Source organism: Nomascus leucogenys, chromosome 24, assembly GCF_006542625.1.
Source record: "Nomascus leucogenys isolate Asia chromosome 24, Asia_NLE_v1, whole genome shotgun sequence".
In the NCBI taxonomy this organism is placed as follows: Eukaryota; Metazoa; Chordata; class Mammalia; order Primates; family Hylobatidae; genus Nomascus; species Nomascus leucogenys.
This window is the reverse complement of record NC_044404.1, coordinates 8500669-8522284: the sequence shown is the minus strand read 5'-3', so window position 1 is coordinate 8522284 and position 21616 is coordinate 8500669. Positions and strand designations below refer to the sequence as shown.

The following is a 21616-nucleotide window of genomic DNA, read 5'->3' as shown; positions in this document are numbered from 1 at the left end:
GCTTTGAAACCCAGTTCTTCACCTCATTTGTTGTTTTTGTTTGTTTGTTTGCTTTTTGTTTTTTTGAGGCACAGTCTTACTGTCTTCCAGGCTGGAGTGCAGTGGTGTGATTTTGGCTCATTGCAACCTCCACCTCCCAGATTCAGGCGATTCTCTTGCCTCATCCTCCCTACTAGCTTACAGGTGCCCGCTACCACGGCCGGCTAATTTTTGTATTTTTAGTAGAGACAGGGTTTCACCATGTCGGTCAGGCTGGTCTTGAACTCCTGACTTCAAGTGATCCGCCCGCCTCGGCCTCCCAACATGCTAGGATTACAGGCATGAGCCACTGCGCCTGGCTCTCATTTTGAATTTCATCTTTTGTCTTCTGGTGACCTCTTAGGAATCCAGGGTAGGGCTTTCTGGCCAGCAGAGTCTTCTCGGTGGATTCCCCTATCTTCTCCCGAGCCTGAGTCACCTCTTTCCCCCAGCACCTCCTCTCACTCACTGTTCACTGCCCTCAGCTCACTGCCCTAACCTGGTGGGCTCCCTCCTGCTCCGAAGCACCCCGGAGTCTTGTAGAAGACACATTCTGTGCCTGTGTGTCTCCTGCTGCCTGTGGCAGTGTGGGAGCTGCCAGGGCAGGCCCCTGGCTTGTGGTCAGGGCAGAATCACCTCATCTGCTTGGCTTGGGCAGGTGTGTTGGGCTGGGACCCCGGAGATGGGTGGGCATTGGCCGTCTGTGTTGCCAGTGCCCCCTCCTCCCATGTCGTTCCTGGCTTGTGCTCACAAGCCTCTGAGCCTCTCTTTTTGGTGAGGCCAGTTTGATTCTGACTTCCAAGTGTTCATCCTTCGAGCTCAGCCTCAGATTCCTCTGGGGAGACCCAGAGATGAGGTCCCCAAGCAGCCAGCGTCATCTCTGGAGCAGTGATTCATTTGCGCGCTGCACTCCTCCCTGGACTGAGAGCCCCTTGTGATCAGGGACCCGGTGAGAAGCTGCGTCTTATTTTTTGCTCCATTCCAGGCCCCTACTCTGTGCAGAGCAAGCAGGGGCTACTCAAAAGTTATTTGGCAAATGAAGAAATGAATGAATGAATACATCTAGTACTGTTTTACAGAGCAATGTGTTTCAATTTGGGCCTCAAAGCAGAGATGTCCAAAGGAGACCCCCTTTGTGGAGTTAGCTGAAGACAGAATGCTGGCTCTAGCCGGGGGGTCCCAGCTCTCAGTGTGCCTTGAGCCTTGTGGCTCCTGATCCCTTGGTCTGAGACACATTATGGCTAATATAATGAGCCTGAATGGCTAGGAGGGTGAGTGGCCTGGGCAGAGACTCTACCTGCCATCTCTGGGGACCCAGAAATGCCCCAGGACCAGGAGAATGGCCTGTTGAGACCCAAACTGCCCTGGTACCCTCTCCGAACTCCCCCTTGGGAAAGGAAGAGCGAAGGCCTCCTTAATGGGAACCCTTCAGGAATGGAGCACTGGGCCAGGCGCTTCACACACCTCCTCTCACTCACTGCTCCTGCCCTGCTGGCAGGCAGTTTTCAGAGCTGTAGCAACTGAGGCCCAGAGAGGTCAGGCACTGAGCTCACGCGACAGGGATGGTTTCTGGCTGATCCAGGTTGGACCCGAGTGTGGCTGACTCCAGCCCTGGGGCCACACAAAGGCCAGCCCCTCTTTTTCTGTGGAGGGGTCAGATAACTGAGAGCAGACCTGAGCAGCCCTGCCCTGGTCCTTAGCCAGGCGAGAACCAGGTACAGGAAGTGGCATCTATTTATAGGCCAGGCAAGTCCCATTCTGGCAGCAGGTGATGAGTGCACTGTTTAATACCACAGTGCCCTCCTCGCCACTCCCGCCGGGCCGGGGTCCCATCAGCTGCACACAGCCCTGTGCTGTGATAGGCAGACCTGGCCTGACTGCCACCCCGGCTGGCTGTGCTCCAGGCCGAGCAGGGCAGCTGGGTGGGCCTTCTGGAGCCAGGCAGGTGGGGGCTGGGAGGGGAGGGCTGGGCCAGCAGGGGGTGGGGTGGGCATCTTGGGCTGCAGTGCTGGCTCCCGGGAACTTCGTAGGGAAGATGGTGCTGGGTTCAGGCAGAGGCTGAGTGTGCAGCCAGCTGTGGAGCAGGGGTTTTCTGCTCTGGTGGCTGCAAGAAGAGCCGGAGAGAGGTGGGGCACAGTGGCTCACCCCTGTAATCCCAGCACTTTGGGAGGCCAAGGTGGGCGGATCACTTGGGTCAGGAGTTCGAGACCAGCATGGCAAACATGGTGAAACTGAATCTCTACTAAAAGTACAAAAATTAGCTGAGTGTGGTGGCACAAGCCTATAGTCCCAGCTACCAGGGAGGCTGAGGCAAGAGAATCACTTGAGCCCAGGAAACGGATGTTGCAGTGAGCTGAGACTGCATCACTGCATTCCAGCCTGGCAGAAGAGCGAGACTCCATCTCAAAACAAAAAAAACAACAACAAGAAGAGCCTGAGAAGGAGAAAAGGAGAAATGCCTGGTGGGACTCAGCTGCCCCAGCCTGGGGGCATGGTTCAAGGGTGGGGTGGCGGTGGCAGACAGCTGGGGCAGCCAAGGCTCAGGCTGGACCACCTTGGGTGGGACCTAGAAGCACCCTGGGGCCTCTCTAGCACCGGCCAGCTCTGTACTCCCACCCCATACCTTTCCTCCTCACCCCCAGTCTCCTACACCGAGCATCTTCTATCCTTTCTAGGCTCCCTGACGTTAGAGGACAGGGGTGGGTCTCCCTGCCCTTCCGCACCCCTGCGTCCTTACCCCCTCTCCTGTTCATGGTCAGGGCTCACTGGACAGGCCATCCTGAGGTCTGATGGTGATGAGATGGGGCAGCCAAGGGGGTCCTGCCAGCACCAGCCCAGGAGCAGAAGACATGAGCTCTAGAAACAGGCTTCAGATGCCTGGAGACTAATTCATTCCTTCACAATCTCCATCCTCCTCTGACATGTCCGGCACTCTGCCAGCCCTGGGGATTGTGACCAAGAAGATAGTCCCTGACCCCATGGGACAGGCGAGTGGGGAAGCAGTGATGGCCAGAGATCAATGACAAGTTGACCAGACAGGGACACCATGCTAAGCAGATGATGCTGGAGCCTGGGGAAGGGCTTCAGAGCCACAGGGACAGCATAGAGGCCCCCTGACTCGGTTTCTTGGGGGATTTTTGAGCCCCTGAAATTGGAAGCAAATTCTGTGCACGTACCTTTTCTGGGCACAGGGTACATGGCTCTGTTACATTCTCAAAGGTGTTTGTGCTGATTATTGTTAGATTGACCTCCCATCACCACCCCATCTCCCTCTGCCCCTGCCAGGCTTTCTCCAGCCTTCTGCCCCCTGCCATGGGTCCCCAGAAGGACGGAGCCTCTGTGTGGGCTGCACTGCCTGGGCTCTCCTGGCTCCTGATTGGCTTGGGCCATGGGAGGCACGGGCGGGTGCAGAGAGGTCACCTTGCTGCAGAGGTGGTCTCTGGCCCCAGCTCCCACCAGCTGTAGTCACCCTTTGGGCTGAGGGTGGTGGCAGTTTCCCACTGTGGTCAGTCCTGGATACATCGCCTGGGCCTGGCTTATTCCTGCCCTAAATCGTGCTCTTATCACATTCGCTTCAAAATCCCAGTCAAGCGTGCCTGTGTCCCTGTCCTATATTAGGTCACTGAGCCAAAGGAGGTGACGTTCTAATAGACTCTCTGAGATCCGCTTCTTCACAGCCGAGGAAACTGAGGCCTAGAGTAAGGACACGACCTGCTCAAGGTCACCCCAAGGCTGACTCTGAGTCCAGTGCTCCTCAGGCCCTCACACCCTCCTTGGGGGCCTGGGGGGCGGCTTTCTCACCTGGGCAGTAGCAGCGCAGCACCCCAGGCTGAATCAGGGATGCAGGCACTGAGATCTGGTCAAACAGGCAGCTGTAGTTATTGCTGGCTTCTTGCCACGGGCCTGTGATGAGGACCTTCACTCCTCCCTGCAGGGAACAGAGAGGGGAACAGAGTTGGAGTATGAGCCACTGAGGGAGGCAGCATGGGGAAGCCCCCCTGAGGCTGCACTGCTCAGATAGGGGTCTGTACCCCTCGCCCCGTGCAGATTCCCAGGCCCTCACTCCAGGGATTGCAGTGAGCCCTACTTCTGAGAACCACACCTCCAGGACTACAGCAAGAGGACAGCCCCGAGACGCTCCTTCCCCGGACCCTCAGGAAGCCCCAGGACCGGCAGCTCCAACCCCTGAACGTCTCTCTCTTGTGTAACTCGCAGATCCAGGCAGGAGGGAGTGCAGAGTTTTGCAAACCCTTTCAGCCCACGATGCCCCTGAGAACTGGCCTGGAAGGAAGCCGAGGGCGGGGAGGGGACTTGCTCTGTCATTCGCTTGTGGACAGACTGAGGGAACTCCAAGTTTTGAAAACAGGCCTGGGCATCTCAGTGTCAGCCCAGGGACCAGAAGTTCTTGTGGGGAGTTGAGGAGAGACCCAGGATCCCCAGGCTGTGGGGATGGCAAGGTGAGGGGACCTGGAGCAGGATGCGCTGAAGAGCCCGATAAAGAAACAGAGGAGCTAAGTGCAGGAGACGCTCAGAGACTGCCCTGGGAGCTGAGTTTGGGGCTCAGAGCTTGGCGCTGGGAGTGGAACGGGGCTGAGCATCTGCCCCCTCCCCCAACCGGTGCTATCAAAGGTCCTTGAGTCTGTGCCACTGCCTACACAGCTAGCCTGGGGTCCCACAAGCAAGTAGTGACCATGCAGCCTGGCTGGGAGCAGCCTCGAATGACCTTCCTCAGCTCCAGAGGGGAGGACCCCACCCCCAGGAACCTCCCAGGGCGCCCAGGGGCAGGAGAGCATCAGAAGGGCTGGGGTGCCCCCTGACTCCCCGTTCGGACCAGCCTGGGGCTGCTGCAGAAAGCGGAGGAGGAGGGTGGCCTCATGTCCGGGACCCGGGCAGTCCTGCTTCATGGCCATTGTCCTGCTTAGTGATGAGAGAGGGAGGTGCGAGGTGGACGGCACCTTGTAGGTCCCCTACTTACGGCTTAGCCGAGGAGAGGGGCTGGTCACTGAGTAGAGGGAGGCTCTCCCTGGGGATGAAGAAGGTGGGGGTGCCGGCCTCCTGGACTCTCCTGGCTAACCTTGGGTGGACCCACCCCACAGGCGCCATCCACCCCACCCCCAAACCAGTAAACACCTTTCTCTGCAGGGGGGCGGAGAGCTGCTAGGTCAGGGCGGAGAGCACCACCTAGTGTCCAGGCTGGAGAAGGCCGCCAGGCAGGCTGGAGCCTGGGAGGTGGGGGTGAGGAGCTGCTGTGAGCCCACCTTCCCCACTGCTCCAGGCCAGAGAAGCGATTCCCTATCCCCTAACTCCGTGCCAACCAGATGCTCCCTCCTGGTCAGTCACTCATTCTTGCTTGGCCTCTCCTGGGCCCTGGCCCACCCCTGCCCCGGAGGGAGCCCCGGCCTCTACGAGGAGCCTGCCCTACAATGTTCCTGGAACATCTGCCACACAAAGTTCCTGGAACCCAGGCCTGGCCCAGGGCATCTGCAGCAGGAGTGAGTGCTTCCAGGGATGAGGTGGAAGTAGCTCCTCCCATTGCCCAGCCAGGAAAAGAGACTTCTTCCACGGAAGGGGCTCCCCCAGGCTGGAAAGCACATTCCACCCCTGCTCTTGCATGGGCCTTGCTCTGGCCTGGGAGGGCACTTTACTGCTATGGCAGCGGAGAGAGCTCAGGACCGAGAAACAAAAGCAGGAGACCTGCTCCTGCGCCTCAGTAGCTGTGTGTCCTCAGGAAAGTGGCCCAGCCTCTCTGGGTGGCATCTCCTCGCTAGGGGCCCTTCTGACCGCAGCATTCCTTGTTCTGATGGCCAGGGATATTTGCAGCTCTGTGGAAGTGGCGGGGCACTGGGGGGAGTGGGTGCCTGACTGGGAAGAGTGCCAGCGGACAGGTGGAGCCTGACTTTGGGATGTCTGGAAGCACCAGAAGGCCAGCTCAGGGCACCGTCCCCCAGGATCCTGGGAAGTGGAAGAGCAGTGACTTCAAAAGGCCACAGACAGTTACCATGTGAGAAAAAGGGAAAAAATAATAACCGCAATCAACAGCTGCTAGCATGAGGCTGGGGCTGCTGCCGGGAACAAAGAACTGCAGAAATTACTGGAGAACATCAGGATCTTCTCCATGGAAACCGCCGCAGGACAGCTCAGCATCCATCCATTCAGGGGATGGTTCCCATGGCAACAGCCTGCCTGGCTGCGCTGAATTGGTGGTGACGCGCGTGCCTGAGGCTGTAATTGCAGGCTCTTTTGCCTGGTGCAGCAGGAGTGTCAGTGGTGGGAGATGACACAGGAGGGTTTGGGGGGGTGGGGAGGGGGCACGAAATGCCATCTGAGGTCTCTGAGTCCTGAGATAAAGGGCCCATGTCTGATGCAGCCAGGGCAGATGCTGGGGCATAGGGGGACGCCTCTGGTGTGTGTGTGTGTGTGTGTGTGTGTGTTTGTGTGTGTGTGTGTTGGTGACCAGCTGCAGCCGGAGGTGAAAGGGTGGACAGAGATAGAAATGGGAGCAGCCTGTGGGAGGGAGGGCCACTCACAGAAGAGACAGCAGGATGGCCCTGGCCATTGCACTCCTGCTAAGTGGATGCATTGAGGTTTAGAGCTGGGTGGGGGTGCTGAGTAACCATTTAGCCAAACCCCATTTTGCAGACTGGGAAGCAGGGCCCAGGCCGACGAGCCTGCCTGTAGAGCCCTCCCTGAGCTTGGCAGAACCCGGCCAGACTGGATTCCTGATGCAGTCAGTGCACAGACAGGCTGGCAGGGAGGGGACAGGACGAGGGCCAGACGAAGGGAGAGAAGTGTCAGGAGAGAAGGTGCTGTCTCCTGCAGATCCCAGGATGGGGGTACCCCTGCTGTGGTGTGGAGACAGTGGCCTGGTAGGAGAGGACAGCAAGGAGGAAGGGGCCCTTCACAGCCCCTGAGGCCTCACTGTGTGGCCAGGTGGGGCCCCAAAGGGCCTGGCTGGCTGGCGTATGCGCATTTTCCAAAATCAAGCTGAATTTCAGCAGCTTTTGGTTGTGGGTAACTGGAAGCATTGAGGGCTTCTGGGAAAGCAAGGCTGGCGGCTCCCTCTGCTGGGCTGCCAGGCTGCCAGGCTGCCATTGCGTTCCTGTTCCTGGGCCGCCCTCGCGTGGCGAGCAGCTGAACTGCAGGCCCAGAAACGACAGAAGGAACCAGGCCTGCTAACGTCCCACTCGCCAGGACACCCAGGAGGCTGGGGTGTGGGTCTGCACCCAGCCCAGGGCCTGTCTCACAGGCCAGGACCTCAGGAAAAGAGGGGACCCTCCTCCCACCTCCTGGCTTCTGCAAGACATTAAGGGCTCCAGGGCGCCTCTAACTGTCCCGAGGACCAAATCTTCCAGGTCCTAGGATTGGGAGTGCCTCGAGGCCACCCTGTCTCAGCCATTTACACATAAGGAAACTGAGCCCCGGAGAGTCAGGTCTCAAGAGCCAGGACCAGAAGACAGCTCTGACTGTCCCCCGCACCCCGATCCTGGCCTCCCTCCCTGTCCCTTCGCATCGCTTTCTTAAGCCCAGGGTTGGGGGCGTGGCGAAGATGCTCAACTGGCCTTCACGGGGTGGGGTGGGGGGTGTGGTGGGCACTCTGAAGGTGCCACTGAGCTCAGAGTCACTGATAAGAGTAGGAGGTCAGGGCCGGGTGTGGTGGCTCACGCCTGAAATCCCAGCACTTTGGGAGGCTGACGTGTGTGGATCACTGGAGGCCAGGAGGTTGAGACCAGCCCGGCCAACATGGCGAAACTCCATCTCTACCAAAAATACAAAAATTAGCTGGATGCGGTGGCACGCACCTGTAATCCCAGCACTTTTGGGAGGCCGAGGCGGGTGGATCACTTGAGGTCGGAAGTTTGAGACCAGCCTGGGAAACATGGTGAAACCCCGTCTCTACTAAAAATACAAAAATTAGCTGGATGCAGCAGGGCGTGCCTGTAATCCCAGCTACTTGGCAGGCTAAGGCAGGAGAATCGCTTGAACCTGGGAGGTGGAGATGGCGCCATTGCACTCCAGCCTGGGCAAAAAGAGTGAAATTCCTTCTCAAAAAAAAAAAAAACAAAAAACAAAAAACAAAATACCAAAAACAAAAAGCAAAAAAACAAAAAACAAAACAAAAATGGCAGGGGGGTCAGAAACATGTTCATACCAACCTACACCAAGGGGAGGCCCAGTCCGATCCTTCTGGGCTCTTCCTATCGGGGATGGGAGAGCTGGGGGCGTCTGTACACAGATTTTCTTAGCTTTGCCAGCGGGGAAGAAGGGTGAGGAAGTATGAGCCCCCTTCTTTGGTGTTCTCCAACCGAGTGGGCCGTGGGCAGCCACCTCCCGGGCAGTGTCCAATCAGGGCCTGTGGTGCACATGCTGGTCCCTGATCACCCAGATGGGCTGGGTAGAGGCCAGGATGCACGTACTTGTCTGCAGTAGGTTATTTAGGGAAAGCCTGGGCCACTCTGTCCCCTTCCTGTGCTATTCTGCTCTACAGAAAAAGCAGAGATTCCTTTACTGCTTGTGTCCCTGAGGCAAGACGCTTTGGTCATTGGAGTAGTGGTTCTCAAAGTCAGATCCCCGGGAGCTGAGGCGGCCCGGGGGCTGGGGGAGGGTGCAGGTTGGAATCCTGCATCCTATGACCTGTGTTGAATTTTGCAGAAGACCAGGTTTACTTAAGAAGGATCTTCAGGATAACTCTTCAGAAGCTATGCCCTGTTCAGTTTTGAGAGAGATTTTTGGTTTTTGTTCTTGTTTGGCTTAGAGAAGTAGAGTGAAGGCAGTGGATGTAGATGATCTATGATGGTGACTTTTTCTTTTCTTTTCTTTTTTTTTTTTTTTAAGACGGAGTTTCACTCTTGTTGCCCAGGCTGGAGTGCAGCGGCGTGATCTCGGCTCACTGCAACCTCCGCCTCCCGGGTTCAAGCGATTCTCCTGCCTCAGCCTCCCGAGTAGCTGGGATTACAGGCGCCTGCCACCACGCCCAGCTAATTTTTTGTATTTTTAGTAGAGATGGGGTTTCACCATGTTGGCCAGGCTAGTCTCAAACTCCTGATTTCAGGTGATCCACCCACCTTGGCCTCCCAAAGCGCTGGGATTACAGGCATGAGCCACTGAGCCCGGCCAATGGTGACTTTTGAATTTTTTAAAGCAACCCTGGGATCCCTTTTCAAAAAAAAGCAAAGCAAAACATAGATGGACTCACCACATAAATCGAGAAACGGCAGACAACTCTGGCTGGAGCTGGGGGAGCATTTTGCCTCCGAGGATACCCTGACTTTTTCTCTCTTTTTTTTGAGACAGGGTTTTACTCTGTCATCCGGGCTGGAGTGCAGTGGTACAACCACAGCTCACTGCAGCCTCAACCTCTTGGGCTCAAGTGCTCCTCCCGACTCAGCCTCCAGAATAGCTGGGACCATAGGCAGGCCCCACCACACCTGGCTTATTTTTTAAATATTTTGTTGAAACCAGGTCTCACTATGTTGCCCAGGTCGGTTTGGAACTCCTTGGCTCAGATGGTCCTCCTGCCTCGGCCTCCCAAAGTTCTGGGATTACAGGTTTGAGCCATGGCACCGGGCCAAGGACCCCCTGACTTTAAAGCTACTTGCCCCAGTGAAGTTTGAGAACCACTGCGTGAAAGACGGAGGTGTTCAAGTGCCGTGGGGACACAAGGAGGGGAAAGTGTCATCTTTATGGTCCAGAGTTTCCTCTGAAGGGCAGCCACAGGCATCCCTTAGCTGCAGGGTGGCGCAGGGGCCGGCGAGGTAGGTGGGAGGGGAGGTGACAGGTGCTGGCAGCGGCGGCAGCTTACCTCTGGGTAAGACCACTCTGGGGAGTAGTCGGTCACCATGAACACCCGTCCGCTCTGCTGCAGCATGCCCAGGGTGCCCTGGGCCGAGGCGGCCGAGACCACCTCGGCGACGTGCATGTAGGCCATGGTGCCGGCCCCGCCCTCCGAGCTGCTCAGCTGCAGGCTACCCTGCTGGGGGCTGCAGCAGGGAAGGCACATCTCTGCCTGGGTGAAGGGGGCCCGCGCCCCGTCCTCTGACTGTGAGAGCGCCGTGCTGTCCCCCGACACCAGCTGGTGCCCATAGATGCTGCTGCTGCCCCCCTCCACGGAGATGAAGTCGTTGATCAGGTCGGAGAACTGGTTGCTGAAGGAGATGTCAAAGTGGTCCAGGCTAAGCTCCATGTTGGAGGCGTTGCCGAGGCTGGGCTGGGCCACAGGGTAGAGTCCCTGCACCACATTGCCCGGGAGGATGGGGACGCCGCCGGCGCTTCGGATCACCCCGTTGGTCTCCGGCTGCAGGTAGTGCTCAGAGCTACAGGCCTGCAGCTCCCCAGACTTGAGCAGGACCTCGCTCCCTTCTGCCGCCTGCGAGGTCTCCATGGTGACCTCCCCTTCTGCCGTCATGGCCTGGAAGTTGGCCTGGAACTGCATGAGGTGGAGGGAGGAAGTGGACTCGATCCGCGTCTCCACGTGACCGCTGCAGGAGCTGGTTTGGGACGAGGCCTCCGTTTTCACCGTGGGCATCACGAAGGTGCCCCCAGAGTCACTCAGGCTGCTGTGGGTGTTCTGCTCGACGGGGAGGGGTTTGCTGGCGTCCTGCAGGAAGAAGCTCGGGGAGGGGGTCTGGTGGATGTGGGGGCTGTGGCCCGTCTGGCTGAAGCTGGACGTGTAGTCCTTGTTGGAGTCGATGGCGCTGAAGTCCATCTGCTCCAGGGTGGTGCTGGGACTCAGGCCGCCGCCCGACGGCAGGAGGCTGGAGCCGGCGGTCAGGGTGAGGGAGCTGGCTGCCGCGGCCGCCGCGGAGGAGGAGTACGCTTCTTTGGCCATCTGCTGCTCGAAGGAGGTGTCCTCGGTCTTGATCTCCTTGGTGAGGACTGTGGTAAAGCTGAAGCTCCGCTCCCCGGGCGGCGAGTGCCGGATGTTGGAGCTGACCATCTCGGCTTTCAGGCCTCCACCCCCGTACGTCTGGCCCTGCTTTGGGTTATTAAGGAAACAGTCGGGGTCGAAGTTCATGGTGGTTTCTGGAATCTTCCGACCACCGTCGAGGGTGGTGGAGAGGACCAGCTCTTCAGACACGTTGGTGGGCAGCATGGACAGGCTCTCCGAGCTGCCCGTGGTGGGGAAGGCGAACTTGTGGCCGTCGGAACTCACGGCCAGGACGAGGCCCTGAGAGGCGTCAGGTGAGAGGAGGTGGTGGTTGGGGCCAGCGGTGGGGGACATGGTGTACACGGCCTCATTGGTGACCTCTGACATGAACACCGTGGCGCTCTGGGACAAGCTCCCCATCACAGAGGCCACCGCCATACTGGACACACCTGTGACCACCGGGCTGTCCACCATGTCAGGGTCGCTGTTGAGCCCGCTGCTGATGGACACGGGGGAGCTCTGGGTGGTGTCGGGGACTTCCACCTGGTTGGTAGAGGAGACCTCGGTGCTGCTCTGGTGCAGCAGCACGGGCTTGGCCACCTTGCCGTTCCTCTTCTCGCGGCTGGAGCCCTTGCTGTGGCTGTGCTCGTGTTTGCCCTCCGACACGTCATTGTGCTGCACCTCCGAGTGGCTCCCGTACCCCCCTGTCCGTGGCTCCACCTTCGGCGAGATGATACGGTGTTTGGCACTGTTACACTTGTGATGCACGCTGCTGCCAGCTCCTGCAGAGATCAGAACACAACACGCGCACGCACACGCAGGCACACACGTGCACACACACATGCACACACAAAAAGAGAGTCAGAGCTAGGACCGCGGTGGACCTGCCCCACAGCAACTGGGGCCCCTGGCAAAGTCTAGGCCCAGTACCCCAGGCAGCCACAGACCCCCAGTCCCTGGACACGTACCCCAAGCCCTGGGGCTGTCTCATGCCCCTTTGACCCTCCTCCAAAGATCAGGGGGGCTTTAACCTTGATGCTCTTTTCGAATAGGAAGCACATGGGAAGTCAGGAAGGAGAAGGTGGAGAGAATGAAGTCCCCTCCACCATCAGAGACAGACACCACTCACCTGGAAGGGCTTTTGCTGGCAAGAGGGGGTCAGCCTGGGGAGGGTGGCTACGTTCGTATCCTGCCCCACCTCCCCTCCCCAACTTCCCACAGCTGCTCAGGCTGTGCCCCAATAAGCAGCCACCCCTGGGGCTTGGCAACCAGAGGTCAACGGGGAGGTGATGGAAATGCACTCTCGGGACCAGCTCTCAGGCCCCAGGACCAAAGAGGGTTCTCAATCCTGCTCCAGAGGCAGAAAGGTACGTGAGCCCAGGCCTACCCTCAGCTCTCTGGGGTACAAAAATCCTTCTAGGTCCTAAGTAGGGACAGAGCCCTTGCTCCTTATTTCAGACATACAAGCCTCAGGAGCTGAGCGTTTCTGAGCTTGGCAAAGCCTCCCTGGCACCTCCTCCAGGCCCGGCAGCCAGGGCAGCTTTTCTCTCCCTCCCATCGGATATTTTCACCATTTTCATTTCATCTGATAAGGGTCACTTTGCTTTTGATGAAAGGGCGAATTCTCCCTGATCCTGCTACGGCCTCACCACCAAGACTCCTACATGCACCAAGACTGCGCAGAGAAGTGACACGACCCTCTAATGGGACTATCTAATTAAGTCAGCCCAGGGAGAGGAGAACGCACATTTCAAAGAGCAAATACCATTATCAGAAAAACAGACACATTAGGAAGGAGAGCGTAGGACGCTTTATGTTCTTGGAGGAGACAGAGGTTAAAGAAAGAGGTTGAGCCTGCGTGGTGTCATTGACGCAGGGCAGGTCTCCCTGAAGGCCCCAGTGCCCTCTGGCAGGGGATGCCCAAGAGTGTGGGCCTGAACAGAAAGGCCCCGAGCCCCAGCGCTCCTCGCTCCCCCAACTCTGCTGCCCTCGGTTCTTGCCCCATGGAGGAAGCTGTCCCTCTGGACACTGCTCCCTCCTGCCCAGAGTGGACTGCCAGCCAGTTGCAGGGCAGGACGAGGCAGAAGGCCTGCCTTGTGTCTGTGCTGGGTGCGGTGGTGTCGCCCAGTCCCTGACTGTCCCCCTCCTCCCTCACTAGATGTCATGGCTACTCCCACAGAGGACAGCCATGACGGCTGCCTGGTAGGGCCCCTCTGTCCCCGTGGCGCCCGCCTGCCCCAGGAGCCCCGGGAGCCCCGGCTCACCCAGGCTGCCGGTGCAGAGGCAGTTGTGGGTCCGCGGCTGGGGCTTAGTCTGGTGGCTGTCGAGGATCTGCTGCACCAGCTGTTCCACCGAGAAGCCCGAGCTGCTGTTCCCATTGCTGCAGGTCCACTTGATGCCATGGACTGTGGAGAGAGAGGCAGAGGGGGTGTCAGAGCCCGTGGGTGCAGAGGGGGCCTGGGTGGGGCCAAGGGGTAGGACCCAGACCCTCCCTGAGGGCAGCTCTCTCTCTGATGGGGAGCCGGCTCCTGGGGTGAATTGATGAGTAGGAGAGGAGGAGGGGAAGGGAGGCCAGGCTGCCTCCGCCGGACCCCCTGCTCCCATCGGGGGTTCTGAGCTCTTCCTCCCCCTCACTATGGTGCAGCCCAGGGAGTGGACCGCATAGAGTTCTGCTTTTGTTTCCCTAAAGTCAGAGTGCACGAGGCGGCTCTTCCAGGGGTGCTGGAATGGAAGAAAAAGGGAACAAGGACGGAAGGAGAGTGGACAGGAGGCTGAGGGACTTCCCAGCCTGTGAGCCTCTTGTGGAGACTGAGGATAGAAGTGGTAGACCAACAAGCACCGAGCCGGGAGGACCAATGCCTCTCCCAGGGGTGTGTGGGGAGGTGGCCCCACCCTGGAGGGCAAGACTCTGGCTTTCTGCCCTCACCAGACTTCTTTGCCCCAAAGGGATTGCAGATGCAGGAGAGGCCAGGGGAGATGGGGACGGGACTGAAGGGCCCATGTAGCCTGGACAGCAGGTACCTCAGCGCCCAGTGCTGACTGATGGCAGCCATCTGAACAGCCACCCCAGGATCTGGGCTCAACCTTCCTCCCTGCACTTTTGCAGATCCTGGAGTTGGGGTTGGGGTTTCCCCACCTGCCTGGCAGGATGGGGGCTGGAAGTCTAAACCGACTTTTCCAGCAGAGCAGTTTTCTCAGCTGGAGCAGACCCAGCAAAGGGGTGGCTAAGTCCTGAGTCCGGCACATGGAGCAATCCAGCTCTCTAGTGGGGCCAGGCTCGGGGCAGTGGATTCGCAGCTTTGGGGCCGGAGCTGGTGCTGGGGATCCAGGCATGGAGGAGCAGGGCACAGGGTCGAGATAGGGAGAGGCCAGTGGCTTTATCGACACAAGAGCAACATCCTTCCTCCTTTGGCTGAAGCTCCTCTCCCACCGGCTCCAGGGGGACAGCCGCTAATCCTCGCAGCACCAGCCCCAGTTCTGTGAAGGGCTCTAGAATGTAGGGGGACAAGGAGAGTGTCGACATGGCAGGTAGGAGCTGGCTCGATTCAGACTTGGATTTGAGTCCGAGTTTTACTTATTTATTTTTTTTGAAACAGGGTGTCACTCTGTTGCTCAGGCTGGGGTGCTGTGGTATAAACACGACTCACTGTAGACTCGGCCTCGTGGGTTCAAGTGATCCTCCCGCCTCAGTCTCCTGAGTAGCTGGGACTATAGTCATGTGTCACTACACTTGGATATTTAAAAAAAAATTATTTGTAGAGGCCAGGCGCAGTGGCTCACACCTGTAATCCTAATACTTTGGGAGGCCAAAGTGGGGGGATCACCTGAGGTCAGGAGTTTGAGACCAGCCTGACCAACATGGTGAAACCCGTCTCTACTAAAAATACAAAATTAGCCGGGCGTGGTGGCGCATGCCTGTAATCCCGGCTACCTGGGGGGCTGAGGCACCATTGCACCATTGCACTCCAGCCTGGGGAACAAGAGCAAAACTCCATCTCAAAACAAAAATACAATTATCTGTAGCGACAAGGGTCTCACTATGTTACCCAGGCCGGTTTGGAACTCCTGGCCTCCCAAAGTGCTGATATTACAGGTGTGAGCCATTGTACCTGGTCTGAGTCTAGGTTTTGATCTTGCTGTGTGGATTTGGGCAAGTCACTTAGCCTCTCTGAGCCTCAGTTTCCTCACTTGTAAAGTGGGCATATAGTAGTTCCTGCCTGGAGAACTGGCCAGGAGAAAACACCATCTACATGCCTGGCACTTTGTGCCTACCCAGAAAAAGGGTAGCTGTTGTCATAACATCACTAGTGATGATGGTGATGACAGTGATGACTGTGACACCCAGCAGGCAGTGCTGGCCCTGCCCTGGGGCCTGGCTGATGCTATGGGGACTGGGCTTGTGGCAGGAAGCTTCTTGCTATGAAATCCACAGATGGCTCAGCCCCGGAACGCGGCGGGTAGATCTCCTGGTGGCCATTTATCTCATGCCTCTGTTCCTGGGTGTAGAGCTCTCCCTTTAATTATAACTCTGATGGTTTTTCTTTTCTTCTTCTTTTTTTTTTGAGACAGAGTCTCGCTGTGTTGCCCAGGCTGGAGTGCAGTGGCACGATCTCGGCTCACCGCAACCTCTGCCTCCTGAATAGCTGGGATTACAGGCGCCTGCCACCGCGCCTGGCTAATTTTTGTATTTTTAGTAGAGATGGGGTTTCACCATATTGGCCAGGCTGGTCTCGAACTCCTGACCTAGTGATCCACCTGCCTTGGCCTCCCAAAGTGCTGGGATTACAGGCGTGACCCACCGCACCCAGCCTCTGATAGTTTTTCAAAGGAAATCACCCATGTGTGAGGCTTGGTATCTGGCAGGAATACCTTCAGGGTGCTGCTTTCCTTCTCTGTGTGTGCCGTCACCTGACCCGGGTGTCTGCTCCCCTTCCTTCCCCTCTGCTTCACTCTGAAGAGGCTCCTCTGAAGTCTGCAGCGACCTATGCCTCCTGCATCTTCACTTATTCTCAGGGGGCCTGGGATTCTGGTGGGTCACTGAGGGGGATGGGTGGGGCTGAGTGGCACCTGTTTGCCAAGCCGCCATGTTCAGAACTTGTGATCAGCAAACATGTGATAGGCACAGGCAGGCGGGTGGCAGCATTGACAGCCCACTTTTCTTCAGGTGGACAGTGCTTTCATCTTGTGCTCCCTGGAGGAATTCTCCAGCAGCCCCCTAAGCACCTTGTCCCTGACGGCTGGAGGGAAGGCCCGGGCCAGGGGCTTTTAAACCTCATCATAGCTATGGGATCCTTTTCTTAAATAAATTTCTACCTAGAAATTCAATACGGAAGACAGATTATTGCAGAAAGGAGCCGGTGGAGGCAGGATGAGGGGTCACAGGCTCTCTGGCCTGTCCCTATGCCCAGGGTACTCCTTGGCTACAGACATTTCCAGACTCATTTTACAGATGAGAAAACAGAGGCTCAGGAGGGGAGGCGACAGCCCAAATCACATTCCAGAGGCCACAGGGCAGGATTTGAGACTCCCCTCTGTACTGCTGCACAGGCAGTGGTCTGTTCAAGTTGTGGGTCCCCTACTCTGGCTGTACCCAGGCCCCAGATAGGAGATTCTGATGTCATTGGTCTCGGGTGGTGCCAGGTATTTTTTTAAGAGCTCTGCAGAGGCTCCTCGCATGCCGTTAGGATGGGAGAACGCGCAGCTCTGTCTCACATGCCATTAGGATGGGAGAACACGCAGCTCTGTCCTAAGCTTAAACTCAGCAGGGAACTGCAAGTCCAAGAACAGAAACCCCTGCAGAGCTCACTACAGGAGCTTCTCCCTGTGGGAACTGTGAGCAGGTGCGCCTTGCCAAGCCAGGCCACATGTTCTCTGGGAAGATCCCTGTTGAGTTTGAACTTGGCTGTCTGGGGAGATGAGCTATTTTCAGGGCAGCACACCTCTGGCTTCTGGTCTTCAGGCAACACCCCACTCGAGGGTCTTGGGTCTTGGCATAGCGAGGCTTTCGAATCCCCTGGCTGGCAGAGTCTCCTGGCATTTCAGATCAGGGCCCCCTCTGCTCTGACAACTGCCAATCAGGCCAGGTTTCTCCTCCAGTCCCGATGGGGGTGCGGCAGCCGCATTCTCTCTGCCTCTTGTTCTCCTCCTTATGTTGTGAAGGTTATAAAATGAAGACCCAGTGAAGGGTGACAGATTGCAAGCAGAGAGTTTCTGGATGCTTAATGCAAATTACCTACTGTCTTGGCACATCCAATATGCAGATTGTCTCCCTCCTTGCGCTGGTGTTGGGGGTGGGTGGGTGGAGAAAAGCCCCTCCTCTGAGGTGGTGAGTTGTTAGCACTGAATATCAAATACTATCAAGACGGCTTTTAACATGTCATGCTCTGCTTCCCAACACGGAATGAATCAGCGGGAAGGGAGATTTCTATAGGGAAAAAGCGCTTTATGAAAGGAAGGTTAATAGCCATGCATGCCGGCCTCCCCCTCGGCCCCTTCCCCTTTTTAAAGCAGCAAAAGGGAAACGGCATTAAAAGTACACTTGATCACATGATCTCCCATGACATGTAAGGTCATGACATGTCATGTAAGGGAGGAGGCACAGAAAGAGGAAGGGGAATTCCCAGAAAGGTAATGCCCTGATGACTCTGGGTCACATCTGTCCCCTCCTGCTCACTGTACGTCACCGGGCGGTACCTGACTCCCCGTTCTCAGGCAGAATGGCCTGAGCTGAATCCCAGACAGAGGGACCCTCTCTGCAGCTCCCCATAGATGGAGCCTGGGTGGTGGTCCCTGGTCTGCTAAGGTGGTGGAGAGAGACCTGTATCCCCAGGAAGGCTGGGTCAGGGGAAGTACCAGAGAGAAGAAAGGGCTGGCATGGGGTGGGATAAGCCAGACCCCAGCATGGGGCTCCACAGGACAGGGGCAGGCAGGATGGCCACACTGGCCACTGGGAAGCAGGATGCTGGCTCCTCGAAAGGTGTCCTCCTACAGCTACCTGAGAAGCCCTGCGGCTGCCCTGTGAAACACAGGCCGGGGACTGTATTCTCTCGGACAGGGCTGCCTGCAGCGCGGCCTGGGTGAGGATCGGCCTGCAGAGCTGAGGCTGGGAGTGGCCGTCGCAGGAACCCAGGGCCCACTCCAATGCTGACCTAGCCCTCATACAAGATGTTTACCCTAATTATGGCCCATGGCAAGGCAGCAGCACTTCCACTAATATGAATAATCAAAATGAAATCAATGACAACAGCATGTGGCCCATGCTTTGGAGAGCATCTTCTGATGAACAATTTACCCAAGAGGCGGCCAACCGCTGGGAAGAGAGTAATTGAGATCTAGAAGAGAGGGCTGGGGGAAGGCGTAGGGGCTTCACCCCATATGGGGCAGGCTGCCAGCCGAGAGCCTCTCAGGTTGCAGCTGCTCCATCCTAGGCCCTTGGGAAGTGGCGGAGAGCTTCAGCTACACAGGCTAAGCCTGAGCCACGGTAGGGCCATCCTATTTTCCTCTGTCATGAACTGAATTGTGTCCCCCACCAAATCCATAGGTTGAAGCCCTAACCACCAATGTGACTGTATTTGGAAACAGACTTTTAAGGAGGTAATTACGGCTAAGTGAGGTCACATGGGTGGGACCCTATCCCAGCAGGACTGGTGTCCTTATAAGCAGAGGAGGAGACACCAGGAGTGCCCATGCCTAGAGAAATGGTTATATGAGGAAGCAGTGAGAAGGTGGCTGTCTGCAACCCAGGAAGAGAGGCCCTACCAGAAACCAACCCCAATGTCCCCTTGATCTTGGACTTCCAGCCTGCAGACTGTGAGACAATCAATTTCTGTTGTTTAAGCCCCCAGCCTGTGGCACTCTCTGAGGGCAGTGTTTTAGTCTTTGTCTTTTTTGTGCTGCTACAATAGAATACCACAGACTGGGAAATTCATAAAGAACAGAAGTGTATTGGCTTATAGTTTTGGAGGCTGGGAAGTCCAATATCAAGCTGCCAGTGCCTGGTGAGGGCCTTCTTGCTATGTCATTGCATGGTGGAAGGGCGAAGAAAAAGAATCCAGTCCCAGGAACCCTAAGTACAGCAGTTAAACCCCTCCCATGGGGCCCCACCTCCAGACACAGTTGCATTGGGAATTCAATTTCAACATGAGTTTTGGAGGAAAACATTCAAACCATAGCAGGCTGAATAATATACCCCGCATAGGGGCTCAGGCCTTCTCCATCCTCAGGCTCTCTGGCTAGAGGTCCACACCAACCCTGCTCTATGCACTGCACACGTGTGTACAGGTGTGTGTATGTAGAGGTGTGTGTGTATAGGTGTGCATGTACAGGTGTGTGTATAAGTGTGGGTGTATCGGTGTGTGTGCATAGGTGTATGGGTGTGTATATAGGTGTGTGTTTGTGTATAGGTGTGGGGGTGTGTATAGGTGTGTGTATAAGGGTGTTTGTGTGTAGGTGGGTGTGTTTGTGTGTATAGGTGTGCGTATCAGTGTGTATAGGTGTGGGGGTGTGTATAGGTGTGTGTATAGGGGTGTTTGTGTGTGTAGGTGGGTGTGTTTGTGTGTATAGGTGTGTGTATAGGTGGGTGTGTGTGTATAGGGGGTGTGTATAGGTGTGTGGGTGTGTGTATAGGTGGGTGTGTGTATAGGTGTGTATGGGTGTGTGTGGGTGTGTGTATAGGTGTGTGCGTGTGTGTATAGGTGTGTGTATAGGTAGGTATGTGTGTACAGGGGCGTTTGTGTGCATATAGGAGTGTGTGTACATAGGTGTGTGTGTATAGGTGTGTGTGTGTGTACAGATGGGTGTGTTTGTGTGTATAGGTGTGTGTGTGTATAGGTGGATGTGCGTATAGGTGGGTGTGTTTGTGTGTATCGGAGTGTGTGTGTGGTGTGTATAGGTGCGTGTGGGTGTGTGTATAGATGTGTGTGTATAGGTGGGTGTGTTTGTGTGTATAGGGGTGTGTGTGTGTATAAGGGTGTGTGTACAGGTGTGTGCTTGTGTGTGTTAGATGGGTGTGTTTGTGTGTATAGGTGTGTGGGTGTGTGTATAGGTGTGTGTGTATAGGTGGGTGTGTTTGTGTGTATAGGGGTGTGTGCTTCTGTGTGTATAGATGGGTGTGTTTGTGTGTATAGGTGTGTGTTTGTATGTATAGGTGTGTATGCGTGTGTGTGTGTGTGTACAGCTCAAGGGGTTCTGACATCAGGGGCTTTCCAGAATGCCTCTTTCCTCTACTAGTTTATTTTTAATATATTTATTTATTTATTTTTTTGAGACACGGTCTCACTCTGTCACCCAGGCTGGAGTGCAGTGGTGCAATCTGAGCTCACTGCAACCTCCGACCCCTGGGTTCAAGCAATTCTCATGCCTCAGCCTCCTGAGTAGCTGGACTACAGGTGTGCGCCACCATGCCTGGCTAAGTTTTGTATTTTTAGTAGAGACGGTTTCAGCATGTTGGTCAGGCTGGTCTCGAACTCCTGATCTCAAGTGATACACCCTCCTCGGCCTCCTGAAGTGCAGGGATTACAGGTGTGAGCCACCGCGCCTGGCCCTTCTACCACTTTAAATGCCACCCTTCTTTCCAGCACAGCCCAGCTCAAGCCCCCACCTCTGGCTCATTCTCAGGCCCTCCCCAAACCCACTGAATCACAGACTCAGGATGGAGCCCAGCACCTGTGTCCTAAGGGGAATGCCCTCGTGGGAATTCAAATGCATGCTCCAGTTTGATAACTGTGGGTATAGAAATCACAGTAGCCTTCCTGGCTGCTCATGCCTGTCCCCAGAAGCTGGAGTTTGGATCCTGAGGGCAGGCCTTGCCAAGCTGTTCACTGCTCATCTCCCATCCTCAGAACAATTCCTGGCACATAGTAGATGCTTACTAAAGGCTGGTAGAGTGAGTGAGTGCATGGCCAATTTCTCAATCAATCATGCCCTCCCTAGCACTTGTTTTTAAATTGGTTCTTCATTTCCCTCAGTGAGCTATAAGCAGAGCTCATGTCTCAATAATAACAACAAAAACAATGATAGTTATTGGACACATCCTCCATGCCAGGCAGTGGGTGAGCATCTTTATATGTTGACTCCAAAAAGAAAAAAAGAACAAGGCCAGGTGTGGTGGCTCATGCTAGTAATCCCAGCACTTTGGGAGGCTGGGGCGGGTGGATCACTTGAGCCCAGGAGTTTGAGACCAGCCTTGGCAACATGGCGAGACCCAGTCTCTACAAAAAATAAAAACATTAGCCTGGTGTGGTGGTGGGCACCTGTAATCCCAGCTACATGGGAGGCAGAGGCAGGAGGATCACCTGAGCCCAGGGAGGTCGAGGCTACAGTGAGCTGTGATCGGGCCACTGCACTCCAGCCTAGGTGACAGAGTGAGGCCCTGTCTCAAAAAGACAAGGGGAAAAAACAATAACAACACTATATACTCCACTGAGCCTCTGCTGTGGGCAGGGCACGGGGCCAGACACTCTTCTGTGGAGCAGTGGTTCTCCAAGTGTGGCCCCCGCAGCAGTAGAATCACCTGACACTTGTTAGAAATGCACATTCTCAGGCCCTGCCCCAACCTACAGAATCAGAAACTCTGGGGTTTGGGGCCCAGCATCCACGTCCTAATAGGCCTCTGATGCACACTCAAGTTTGAGAAGCTTGGGTCTAAAGATGACATCTTTAACCTCCCAGTGATCCCTTGAGGCAGAATATAGTATCCCATTTTATTAACGCCAAAATCGAGACTCAGAGAAGTTA

The 21616-nt window shown here is 56.2% G+C and overlaps 1 protein-coding gene across 21 annotated transcripts in view; it reads right to left on the bottom strand.

The window, feature by feature from the left end:
* The window catches only part of CAMTA1 (calmodulin binding transcription activator 1), a 976509-nt gene that overhangs the window by 96542 nt on the left and 858351 nt on the right, over positions 1-21616 (bottom strand). For 14 of the 21 annotated variants that reach the window (XM_030805184.1, XM_030805179.1, XM_030805180.1 and 11 more), the window contains 3 exons: positions 13147-13287; positions 9818-11664; positions 3820-3946 (listed from right to left, as the gene is read on the bottom strand). In XM_030805184.1, coding sequence (XP_030661044.1) covers positions 3820-3946; positions 9818-11664; positions 13147-13287 — 2115 coding nt within the window. Of the gene's footprint in view, positions 1-3819; positions 3947-4993; positions 5178-9817; positions 11665-13146; positions 13288-21616 lie in introns of those variants that run through there. The other 7 variants (XM_030805195.1, XM_030805198.1, XM_030805200.1 and 4 more) reach the window with 1 other exon arrangement.